General features: G+C 39.4%; 2 protein-coding genes across 2 annotated transcripts; one reads left to right on the top strand and one right to left on the bottom strand.

Annotated features, from left to right (window-relative positions):
• Nucleotides 1-968: 968 nt before the first annotated feature.
• Nucleotides 969-2,532, bottom strand: fkbp14 (FKBP prolyl isomerase 14). The gene is made up of 4 exons (XM_073485797.1): nt 2,250-2,532; nt 1,796-1,947; nt 1,553-1,680; nt 969-1,454 (listed from the first exon to the last, which is right to left on the bottom strand). The coding sequence occupies exons 1-4, from the start codon at nt 2,444-2,446 to the stop codon at nt 1,296-1,298; spliced, it is 636 nt and encodes a 211-aa protein (XP_073341898.1). The 5' UTR covers nt 2,447-2,532; the 3' UTR covers nt 969-1,295.
• Nucleotides 2,533-2,850: 318 nt separating this feature from the next.
• On the top strand, nt 2,851-11,036 carry plekha8 (pleckstrin homology domain containing, family A (phosphoinositide binding specific) member 8). Its single transcript, XM_073485803.1, has 13 exons — nt 2,851-2,984; nt 3,414-3,530; nt 3,657-3,812; nt 3,918-4,039; nt 4,302-4,460; nt 4,586-4,626; nt 4,892-5,010; nt 5,886-6,243; nt 7,033-7,118; nt 8,258-8,316; nt 8,648-8,849; nt 8,942-9,003; nt 9,092-11,036. The coding sequence occupies exons 1-13, from the start codon at nt 2,945-2,947 to the stop codon at nt 9,287-9,289; spliced, it is 1,719 nt and encodes a 572-aa protein (XP_073341904.1). The 5' UTR covers nt 2,851-2,944; the 3' UTR covers nt 9,290-11,036.
• The last annotated feature ends 562 nt before the right edge of the window (nt 11,037-11,598 follow it).

The raw sequence follows: 11,598 nt of genomic DNA, 5'->3' as shown, positions 1-11,598 counted from the left end.
AAATTCAAACATGCAGTATGCTACAGTATTAGTCGCTTATAGTGGTGCAATTTTCATGCACCTGTTTCTGGGAGAAAGAGATTGAATCTTCTAATATCTCAGCTGCATCATTCATTTTTTTATTTTAGGGGGAGGCTGTCAAGATTCAGTCAATCAAAATCTTACAGCTTTCATTTGTATGGTTTAAAGAAGGGAAGAGACTGAGAGCACTGACAGCTATCACATTTCAGTGGCTTCTTTAGTCTTTGTTCTCTCTGTTGATGCTGCACAGCTGAGAGCTACTGCCTGCTGATAGATCACTGAGCTCCAGGTTACATCTGCTCCGTCTGTTATAAACCATATAGACAGTGTATGTGATCTATAAAACCTGTGATTGCTAATACTGTATATTATAGATACCTTGCAGTGTCTTTCACTATAAACATAGGACATTTTATTTTTACAAATCACTTCTCATTACTTAATAGACAACAAACAGGAAGTTGGACTCACATGATGTTTGGCGTACAATGAGTCTAATTTAACAGAGCTGTGAGTGAGTGTGACCATGGTCACTTGATGATGGAGGTTTTTTCCTTTTTTCCTACTCAGGATTCAGAGACAATTTTGCATTTGTATACTGTTTTAGGCAACGTTTTTGTTTGCAAAATGTACATTATGGACACCACTGAGGGAATTTGGTTCCTTAAAGTTCCCTGAAATTATACAGTAAACATATGAAAAGAAATTCAATGTTAGGCAAAAAGAGGGCAGCTGACAGTAGTTGTTGCTGGATTTGTTTTGAGCTTTGATTAAGATTTGAAAGTATGATACAAAGTCTAGGACAAGAGTGCCCTCTAGTGATTAATGAAGACCTGTACAGAAAATAACACTATCATCCAGTATCACATCACCAAGGCTGAGTGCATGCACAGGTTTGGTCTTCAACACATGTATTATAAATATAATAAACATGAATTAACATAAAGTTCTGTTTATTTAGAAAACATTTATTTCATGAAATCAGTTTTTTAAAATGTATAATACTGTATGTTACATACATCTGTGGTGACATCAGTGCATGAATGATGGAAACATAAATAAATTATGGATGTACTTCTCTATAAAATGGCACAAAATGGAGCTGATGTAAATCAAAAGTTAGACAATACTGTTTAAATGTAGTGTAAAAATCAAAAGGTCCATGAACCGCCCAGAAACTAATTCACAATTCCTCAATTCATGGCACTATTTTGGAAGAAATTCATGAAACAAACAGCAGATTGTAGTTTTGCAAAGTAGATAAAATCAGTCCTTTAGAGCTCATCGTGTTGGTAGACAAATTCCCTCACAGTTATAAAACCATCTTTATCTTCATCCTCATTTTTGAAGATGTCCTCCACCATCACTTCATGATGTGTGTCATTAGGCGAGTATCCATGTTTCTGAAATTCTTTCTTCAGGTACTCTTTCACCTGAAAAGCAGACAGAATAATGATAACATATACCAATAGGAAAAAATACATATAAGCTCTTGATACATCAAGAAAAGCAGTTTGGAAGAATTTCACACCTCCTCCTTGGAGAGCTTCCAGTCATCATTGAGATCCATCTCCCGGAAAGAGTCGTGTGACCTGGGACCATTTTGGATGTCCATGAGCTCAATGTCAAAAATGAGGGTGCTGCTTGGAGGGATCTTGCCTGTACACAAACAGAAACATTAATGTAAGAGAAGCACAGATATGTTCACACAGAAAGAAGGGGAGATCCGATGCAACAGACCCCCTCTGACATGTTTTTTTCATGTATACGTTACCTTTTCCTTCCTTGCCATATCCCAGAGATGGAGGGACAGTGAGTTTCCTGCGCTCTCCTTTGCACATGTCCTGCAGACCCTTATCCCAACCTTTGAGCGCCTCTCGGATCCCAAGAGTGAACCATAATGGATTTTTATCCCCATCACTGCGGCTGTCAAGAGTCAGAAAGATCCATCACATTTTCTTTGATAAAGAAAAGTCCAATACACACAGAATTGATATGACAGATATGTCCAATAATAGTTGAATGGTGACCTCACTTAATGCTGAGGTGTGAATGGAGACTAGCACATATTCTGACAACTGCTGGGCTGCATCATTGTGTAGGCAATTAGATATATAGATTACAGCTTTATCAAGCAGGGACCCCATGCTGCCCCTGCACACACTGCACAAGACTGTGACAAAATGACTCAACATGCAGCATTTTTACAGCTTCTAGCAACAAATTACCTGGAGTGAAACATGGTGCCATTGCTCTCCAAGAATCCGTCGTAGTGAACAAGTAGCATGTCTCCATATTTTGACTTACGGTAACACATAAAGGGTTTATGTAAAACTTCAATTTTCACTTCTGGCTCGGGCAGTTTCCTCCCAGTGACGGACACAAACAGTGAGGGCAATATCGAACAAATAGAAAAAAGAAGCATTGTGATAGACGATAGCTCACTTGCTAACCAAATTCACTAAAAGCTAATTTGAACGCTTCCATAAAATACTGTAACTAAAATAGATACATGGCAGGGATGTCAACTACGTGGCAGCCAACTTCTGCTATGAACGCAGCCACTGTTCAGCTGTCTGCCCTCCTCCTGCTACGATTGGATAAAATCAACCTTAAGCCCCGCCCTTAATATAAACTCTCTTATTCTATTGGTTCTCGGTTGTGACAATCGCCTCAATCAACACCCACAGTACTTAAATCCCTCTGATGTAAGTGGGAGGGGCGTCGTCGGCTTCTCTCGTGATAGCTTAGAGCCCCATTCACGAAAAAGTTTACGCACTTTTATCTACGTAGCGGAGATCTAGAGCCGAGGACGCTACTCCACAAATCACACTCGGGGCCCGATGGAGTCGCTGCAATCAGCTGTGCATCATATCTTGTTATGATAAACAAGTAATGAACGGCAAAAACACATAATTAAACAATGGAAGGAATGCTGTATAAATGGACCAATTACATAAGCGGTAAGTCAAAAACACAGTGGGTGGGTGTTTTCGGTCGTAGCGCTCGTTTTAAGGCGGCTACTGTAGCTAGCATGACATCGTCATAGCGCACTGGCGTTGAGTTGATAGGCAACGGTCAAGCTAACGCTAGCATTCAACTGTCGGAGCTTATACATCACTTTAATTTAACACGTTTTCTCTGTCTTTGCTTAGTGGTGTGTAACGAACTGGAAGTTAACCTTATTTATAAAGTCTTAACAGGTAGCGCTAGCTAATTTAGCTTGTTCCCACCATCTGTCATTATAATCTGATTTAACAACTGCTTAGCTGTTGCTAGCATAACGTAACCTAAGAGGCAACTCTTTGCAACTCCTCTTGACTTTTAAATACCCATGCTCATACTCAACGTTACAGAAATTATTCTTTTAAATAAAACGATTTTTTTTTCAGGTTGGCAGCCTCGTTGGTTTGTGCTTGATGGAGGAACTTTGTCTTACTATGACTCTCAAGAAGATGCCTGGAAAGGCTGCAAGGGCAGCATTAAAATTTCAGTTTGTGAAATCCAAGGTCGGTATGGCTCACTTTTTCCTCTGTACTGTGTTTCATTGTGCAAGTGTGAGTACTTAGCTTCCTACTGCTTTTTAGATGTAGTTCTGACAAGCATATTTCCTTTTTTCTTTTTTCTAAAATTAGTTCATTCCTCTGACTCTACACGAGTTGACCTGACCATACCAGGAGAGCAGTACTTTTACCTCAGAGCCATCAATGCTGCTGAGAGGCAGAAATGGCTGGTGGCACTGGGAACAGCCAAAGCTTGCCTTACAGACAACCGGACAAAGAGAGAAAAAGGTATATGGATGCCATAAAATCCAAATATAGCATAGCATGGAGCCCTGTTGTAAAATACTGTAAATGTTTTCCCAAATGTTGACTCGTATGCTGTCACTATTGCAGAGCTCCAGGAGAACACAGAGGCACTGAAAACTAAGATGTCAGAGCTCAGATTGTACTGTGACCTTCTTCTGCAACAAGTAAACAAGATCAAGGAGAATGATGAGCTAGGGGACACAGCGGAGGTATGGATGAGCCAATGAAATAAGAGAAGCTGCTGTTGGTGTGAAACTGCAGTGTAGGGTAACGCATTTGTAATTGATGTGTGCTCATGCTTACCAACTGACCAGACAAGCAGAAAATGTTCTCACAAGTACTTAAAAAAGAGTTTTGGCTTTGTAGAGTTGAGCAGATTTCAGTCCAACAACATATTTGTCAGGACATTCAGAGCGGTGCTGAGATACATGGCAGTGTTAGCTAATATGTGTGTTTGTCTGCCCTTTTCAGACGGGCATAGACACTGGAAACATGGTGAAGTCTACATGCACAACTTTCCTTAAGACTCTAGAGGAATGCATGCAGATAGCAAATCGTACTTTCAGTACGGATATGGCAACACAGAGTCCACCAGGATCTCCTCCAGTAGCAGCCATCAAACCTCAGAAGGTATGTTACATCTCCTGTTTCTAATTGGATAATAACATCTATACACAGTATGGCTTGTTGTCATAAATAAATATTTATATATATATAAACTGTAATCCCCTCATGTCTTTTTTTTTATCCCACAGATTAAGCCTGTCAATCATTTAAATCAGAACCTTGGAGACAAGTAGGCTGCTTTTTCTTCTGTCATTATGTATTTATGTTGACAACACCGCTTCTCCATTTATCATTATGTGCCACATAAAGTAGCACTCAGAAAAGTGAGGCGTAAATAAAAACCTTTTTAAATGTTTTTTGCTGATACAGTCATAGCTTGTTATAATGTGGCATTCCTGTGGTACAACACACTTACCAATGATATTTTCCTAAAAGAAGGTCATCCAAATCCATCAAGTTTTAGAATTAACACACTGCACTTAAATTCATTCCAGATGGAGAGATTTGGGCGAAACCTCAGGAGAATCAATTGCACACGAGAACCAGAGCCTCGACTCTGGAGCAGAGGGACCAGATGAGCCAGATAGACCAGAACACCATTCTTCCCCATCAGGTAAGTCAGGTGTCCCAACTTCTCACCTTAAGTGCTCCTCTGAACTGACAACCATTACTGCATACCATAAAATAGAGACCACACCGGCCTAAAGAGCAGTGGCTGTTGTGTGTTCATCATCTGACCTAATGAGGATAGATTATTGGCTTTTAGTGAGCGGACAGCGATGGATGCCCTGCTACATTATTGCATTTCCCTCAGCAGTACAAAGGGGAAGTTACTGCCGGTGAAGGAAAATAGGACCAGTTGTTTCCAATTTATTGTTTTAAGTTATCTATTAATACGTGTACGTTCTCACTGTAAGATGCGTTGAACAATACAATAAAACAGAATTTTTTAAGGAAAATTGCCATTCTTCTTAACGAGAAGATGATGAAAAACTAAAATCAGTTAGTGCTGCCATCTTGTAGCTCCTGCTTGCTCTGTCCTCAGTAAGCATAACACTAGTCCCATTAGGGTTTGGTCACAACTGAAACCAGTCACACCATATCACACCCATGTGATGTTAAGTGTCCTACTTAGACATTTCAACCTATAGAGGTCAGTGCAGCAATGCTTAAACTCCTCACAAAATGGGGTCTTGCTCTTGAATTCTTTCATATAAGTTTACTTAAACAGTAAATTGAGGATGAGCATGAGCTTTGTCTCAGTGTTCCTGCTAGTGGTTGTAGAGAACGAGTCTAAATGTTAGTTGTGCAAGCCACCAAAGTTCTGCTTTCACAATTTTTTACACCCAGTGTGATGAAACTGAGCTTTAAATCTGTTGTGATAGACATCTTGATTGACAGCATATTCTGTATGCTTGTTAGTTTTCAACGCTTTTGTTTGTAAACATACTTTGCACATGTCTTCTTTTTGTCTACTGTGACGCACAGACATTGATGAAGCCAACGGCAACAGCTTGGTCCACGAGGAGCCAGCTGATCCTACCTTACACACTACCCAGAATACCTCTGAGACTGAACACTACGAGTCACCAGCAGAGGGGGATGAGGACGGTGAAGCTGGTGATCAAGAGGAGACTGAACAAGAACAGAAGCACAAACTGGACCAAAGTCAAGAAGAACACGACAACAACAACAAGGAAGTTAACGCTGCTGTCGAGCCTCAGCACCAACAGGAAGCTGTTCCGGACCAAGAGGAGGCTCAACATGAAGGCGAGACTCGCAGAGATTCAACCGAGTCAGAAGACACAGAGCAGGTGGAAACTTTCTTCAGCACAATGAGTCACAGGTACGAAAATGCTACTCAGGAAGGTCACATCCTTTAGGACACACGACTGTATGAAGTAACTCTGTGATATTTCACAATGACAGTATTAGGATTAACCAATCTAAGCTATATGTAGTATTTTTGAGGCACTGCACTTCTGCTGCACAGTTACTTACACAGTTTATGGAAATGTATTAATTGTTATTACCGTGTTGCACAGAGTAATTCTATAAGATTTGGAATATTTTAACTGAATCCATTTCAAGATGTCATGATCAGTGTTTTATATTAGTGTGTTCTCTCTTGATCACATGACACAGAGAGGCCCTCATCTGATGTTTCGGTTTGTAAAGCTTTTTTGTTTCACTCTGTATTTCAAAAATATTACACTTTCTTTTTTAAAAGACCTCGAAGAGTGTTACTGAACAATGGACTAGAGTGTTTATAATCATTTCTGTAATATTCGTAAATGTTATTATTATATTGGAGTTGATCTCTTTATTCAACTGCAAGACGGGGACTACAGTATGCACATTTTGGAGTTGTTATTTTAAAACTGACGAGACAGTTTTAGAGCATTAACTTGAGAAAATGAAAAGAAACGGCTCTGTGAAGTTGTAGGCAAAGTAGCAGAATAGTCTCAGGTATTGTCAGGCATAGAACTGCATGACACTGTGTGAATCATTTCTCTGGCTTGGTTTTGACCTTTGTACCCTTTTCTTTTTCTGTTTGATTTGATCAAATAAAAGTTGAAATGGCATACTTACCTCTAATACATTCTCCTGTTTGAATCTGTTCTACTTTTTTTAGATTTAGTGATATAAGACTGGACGACGACAATGGTATCCCTACTCAAGAGTTTTTGGACTCATGCTATGCAATAGTGCCTGTATTAGGTAGGCCGGTCACTTTTACTCTCTCCTCCTCTTAACCTGCAACTCTGTTCCTCTCTCTCATGATGCCACACATGTGGTCATTTCACCCTTTATAACTTTTATAAGGAAATCTTCTTTCTGCTATTTTTCTTGTCATTTGTGCATGCTGTGTCATTCACATTGTCTGTGCTTAATGAGGTGGAGGCTTGCTGTCGTGGATTCATCATCATTCTTTTCTTTAATTCCTTAATTACTTGCCTCTGCACCTGTATGTCTGTCAGTGGTTCCGTTTATTCTTTGCAGCCTATCATATGATTCGCTCAAACATGTTCTTGTGTCTGCATGTGTCCTTGTCTTTGTGTACACGTCTGCACAGTGTCTGTACACATTGACAGGCGGCTGACAAAAAAAAAAAAAAGTGAAGATGGACACAAGAAGGTGCTGGCCAGCTTTTTCAGACTTGGCCCAATATTTAATTAGGATTAGGATTGTTGGTCATCACAAATTTTCCGGTGGTATGTGGTATGACATTCATGACAATAAAGCGAATTTGAATGAGAGTTTTGAAGATAAACTTTGTTCAATTTGCACACAGTAGTAATATCAGCTGTGGAGATGTCTGCAGATGCTTTGAGCACCAACAGCAAGTGTCATCTAGTTAAAGTATATTCCAGATATCTCAAACACCTCTACATCCGGTATCTCCAAAACTTGGGAACTCACAACAATCTAGATGGATAAACAGCACTGCAGATGAGACAAAAAAACATTTATTTGAGATTTTGGGGTGAACTGTCCCTCAAGTGCCGCTCATCTCTATTTGTGCTTTTCAGCCCTAATTAAATCGCTCCCATAAAATCTTGATACAGATCCAGATACCAGTGATATCTGTGTTTGATGTCCTGTATGTCAGAATTGCTCAGGATATTAGCTCTGCTAGTGGGACACAAGCCTTCATTATTCTCTCATCATATCTGCAGTCAGAAAGGTGAAATTTTCTTCTGAAGTTGTTGCACAGGGTTTTCTTTCCTCTTTATCATTGCTTAATAAACTACGGCAGCTGCATTGACTATTAACAGCCATAAGATCAAGATATAGGCACAACAAGATAATCTTCTTCATAAGCAACAAAGAAATGATCATGGATTCTCTCTTCTCAGACAAGCTGGGCTCCACAGTGTTTGCACCAGTTAAAATGGATTTTGTTGGAAATATCAAGGTACGTGAACATGTCATCAATCCGTTGACTTAAACCAGAATTCAATGTTCCACAAAAGACATCATTACATAGTTGTTCATCAAACAGATAAATCACCATAAGTACTTTATGATCATGTCTACATCTGCTGTGCACATTAATGCTCAACTCCTTGTTTGGCTTAAAAATCAAACATATAGCTTGTCACTCTTCTTATTCTTGCTCTGTCGGTGTACACAAGATCAGATAACTTACTGAGAATTTCTCATAGTTTTTTTATGAGTTGTTTGAGTAGAATCAGGATCTATTCCCTGCTCATGTCACTATATCACCCTCTCTCTTCACCCTGCAGAAAATTAACCAGAAGCTGATGTCTGACCCCGGCAACTTCCCCACCATTCAGTCCATCGTGCTGCATGAAGTCCACACAGGTGTTGCCCAGGTGCGCAACTCTGCCACCGAGGCTCTGCTGTGGCTCAGACGAGGCCTCAAGTTCCTCAAGGAGTTCCTGTCGGAGGTTAACGCAGGACAACAAGACATCCAGGGAGCGCTAAGTGAGTCTGATTTCTAACACAGACATCTACAAACAAATTAAAATACATGGAACGTCGTCAATAATTTCGCCACGTGTGTATTTTTCACCCAGATAATGCCTATGGAAAGACCCTTCGGCAGTACCACGGATGGGTTGTGCGAGGTGTATTTGCTGTAAGTATTTCTTACTCTCACCATTACTTTTCCCCTCTGAGGTCCATCTGTTCTTGTATTGTGACTGTTACATGCCTCTATTTTCCAGCTGGCGCTGAGAGCCGCCCCATCTTATCAAAGTTTCAGTGCCGCCTTGGTGTCAACAGAGGGCGACGAGCAGAAGAGCGGCTTCACCATCGGCATGCACAGGGACCTGGGAGTGTATCTGCCTGCAATGGAGAAGCAGCTGGGAATCCTAGATGTCCTGTATGAAGAATACAACCTGGAGTCGGATGAAGTGGTGTGAAAACCTGAACAGAGAGAAATGATCCGACTTCAAGGAAAGAGAACCTGGCTGCAGGGGCAGAGTAGTGGCTAACTACTGAAGGAAGGTGCCTGATGCATCAAGAGCATCTCGTGTACAAAATGGTGTGAGCATGTCCCGTGTCAGTGTGAGGTGTTTCCAGTGGTTGTTAAACTCTACGACAGTAGAGGGTCCAGGTTTGAAGAAGGTATTAATGTCTGTATTTAGGAGCCCATGAGGGGAAAAGCACCCATTAAAAATTAAGACATTATGGTTTGACATAAAATGTAGTTTCTGGGTCTTGTTTAAAAGACCACTGACAGTGTAGGGATTTTCAGCCCTGTTATGCAGACTCATACCATAATGATTCATGGTGACATTTGTTTCTGGTGTACATTTTGTCGCTGTATTGTGGCTTTTTATGTACTATACATGTTTGAAGGTACATAACCACAGAGTATTTGGCTCTAGTAACTTCTCTGGAAGATCATTTGTGATTGAACTGATCATAATGCAAACAAATGTTTAACCAAGACTGTCCAGTTTCCTTTGATTCATGACACAGAGTGTTACTTGTGACTAACACAAAGCACTATTTAACTACAAACATTGTCCGATTGTTACTATGCCCAATATATGCCTTAAGTATGTGATGGAACTGCATACTTGGCTGACTTTTAGTGTATTAGGTAAACATGTTTTCTTGCACTGACTGTTGAAGTTAAGTGGAAATTATGATCAATATTGATTTTTTTCCTTTCCCTGCTGTTTGACAATGTATTTTTTTGTTTTACATCACTAACACGTTAGGAGCTATTGCTCTAGAGACTCTCCGCGGGACCAAAAAGGAAGGACTGTCATGTGAATGGCTTTAAGCCTCTGCTGCCTCCAACACACAAGAATGAAATAATACAGTGAAGCTGTTGAAGTACTGACAACTGCTGAATATTTATGTGGACATCCTCTGCACAAGCCTATGCATAGTATGCATTGTCACAATGTCTATTTATGTGTTAAGTTATAAAGTTCACATTCATGTCATGGGGATCATGTCAGTCCTGCTCTTTGTGTGAATGTATGAACATTTGTATCCACAGAGCATGTTTATTGATTGCATGGTTTTATGTATTAGGTAACATAGGTGCCAATGGAAACTCTAAATATAGGCAAAGGCCTATATTAACCAAGTTAATAAATAATCCTGAAGGGGATAGATTTAAGTTAAGTACATTGCTTCTTCATCTCTGCACTGAATGAACATAAACATTCAGCAAGTCTTCTCTCCAGATTCTTCACCATCTTGTCCATGCACTGTTCTAAATATACAGTACTGAAGTGTTGTTACCAGCTGTACTCAATATTTTATGATGTCGATTCAACAATGATACGAGCGGTATGACTCCACCTCCCGGCCACGTTAAAGTTTGTCCCTATATTCACTTAGCAATGCGGACAAAGCAGGAACATCCTCGTAGGGCTTTTGTAAACACCATGTAGTATTTGTAACTTTATTCTAACTTTTCTTTTTTAGTTTTTGAGGAATGCGCAAAGTAATATTTCTTCAATTAAGTCATTTGCAGCAGGTTTACATAACAGGTGTACAACAGGTTGATTACCTGTCGCAGTTTAATTCCACTGTTAATCCTGAAATTATGCTATTGTAATACTACGAACATTTGATTTGTTTTTTTCTATGATTGTATATAAGATGCTATTGGATTTTTACATAATAAATAATGAAGTCGTCTCAGTGTGTGTCCAGTCCTGTTGAAGTCAAATATTTTATATCATGGTTAAATAACAATTGCAAGGTCCTTGTTCATTATTTGAGTATTTGCATTAACTGCTTATTTATACTACACCACTACATTTATTTGATAGGTTGAGTTATTAGTAACTTTGCAGATTGCTTACTGCATCAGAACCAAAGTAGCAATTTTTTTCAATTATTTTTATCAGAAATTAGATTAAAAAAACAAACATTAATTCCAGTTATCAGAAAATGAATATCAGATTTGATCATTGAATTGAATTAAATTCTTATTTCTTCACATTCTTTGATAACTTTAGTTATTTTTAATCTTAAACTGAAATTTTTACATATTGCACCTTGAACATCAGTAAATAGTCTACATTCTGCTGTCTGCAGTTGTGTCCCCTTCAGTTTTCTGCCATCACTGTAACAAAGCACAACCGAGAAGTGTTCACACATTCAGCCTCCCTTTTTATTGTTGCCTGCGTGCTTTTGTAAAGCCTGATGGTTCTCATTAAAATATCCTCAGATCAAATTAAAAAGTCCTTGAAATTGATAT

This window comes from Pagrus major, chromosome 17, assembly GCF_040436345.1.
Source record: "Pagrus major chromosome 17, Pma_NU_1.0".
In the NCBI taxonomy this organism is placed as follows: domain Eukaryota; kingdom Metazoa; phylum Chordata; class Actinopteri; order Spariformes; family Sparidae; genus Pagrus; species Pagrus major.
This window is presented reverse-complemented; position numbering and strand designations above follow the sequence as displayed.

Coding starts and splice junctions, on each gene's coding strand:
- fkbp14 (XM_073485797.1), bottom strand. CDS start 2,446: ATGCTTCTTTTTTCTATTTGTTCGATATTGCCCTCACTGTTTGTGTCC. Junction 1,681..1,795: donor ATATGGCAAGGAAGGAAAAG/GTAACGTATACA, acceptor GTTTGTGTACAG/GCAAGATCCCTCCAAGCAGC. Junction 1,455..1,552: donor GGAAGCTCTCCAAGGAGGAG/GTGTGAAATTCT, acceptor TCTGCTTTTCAG/GTGAAAGAGTACCTGAAGAA.
- plekha8 (XM_073485803.1), top strand. CDS start 2,945: ATGGAAGGAATGCTGTATAAATGGACCAATTACATAAGCG. Junction 3,531..3,656: donor TTCAGTTTGTGAAATCCAAG/GTCGGTATGGCT, acceptor TTCTAAAATTAG/TTCATTCCTCTGACTCTACA. Junction 6,244..7,032: donor TTCAGCACAATGAGTCACAG/GTACGAAAATGC, acceptor TACTTTTTTTAG/ATTTAGTGATATAAGACTGG.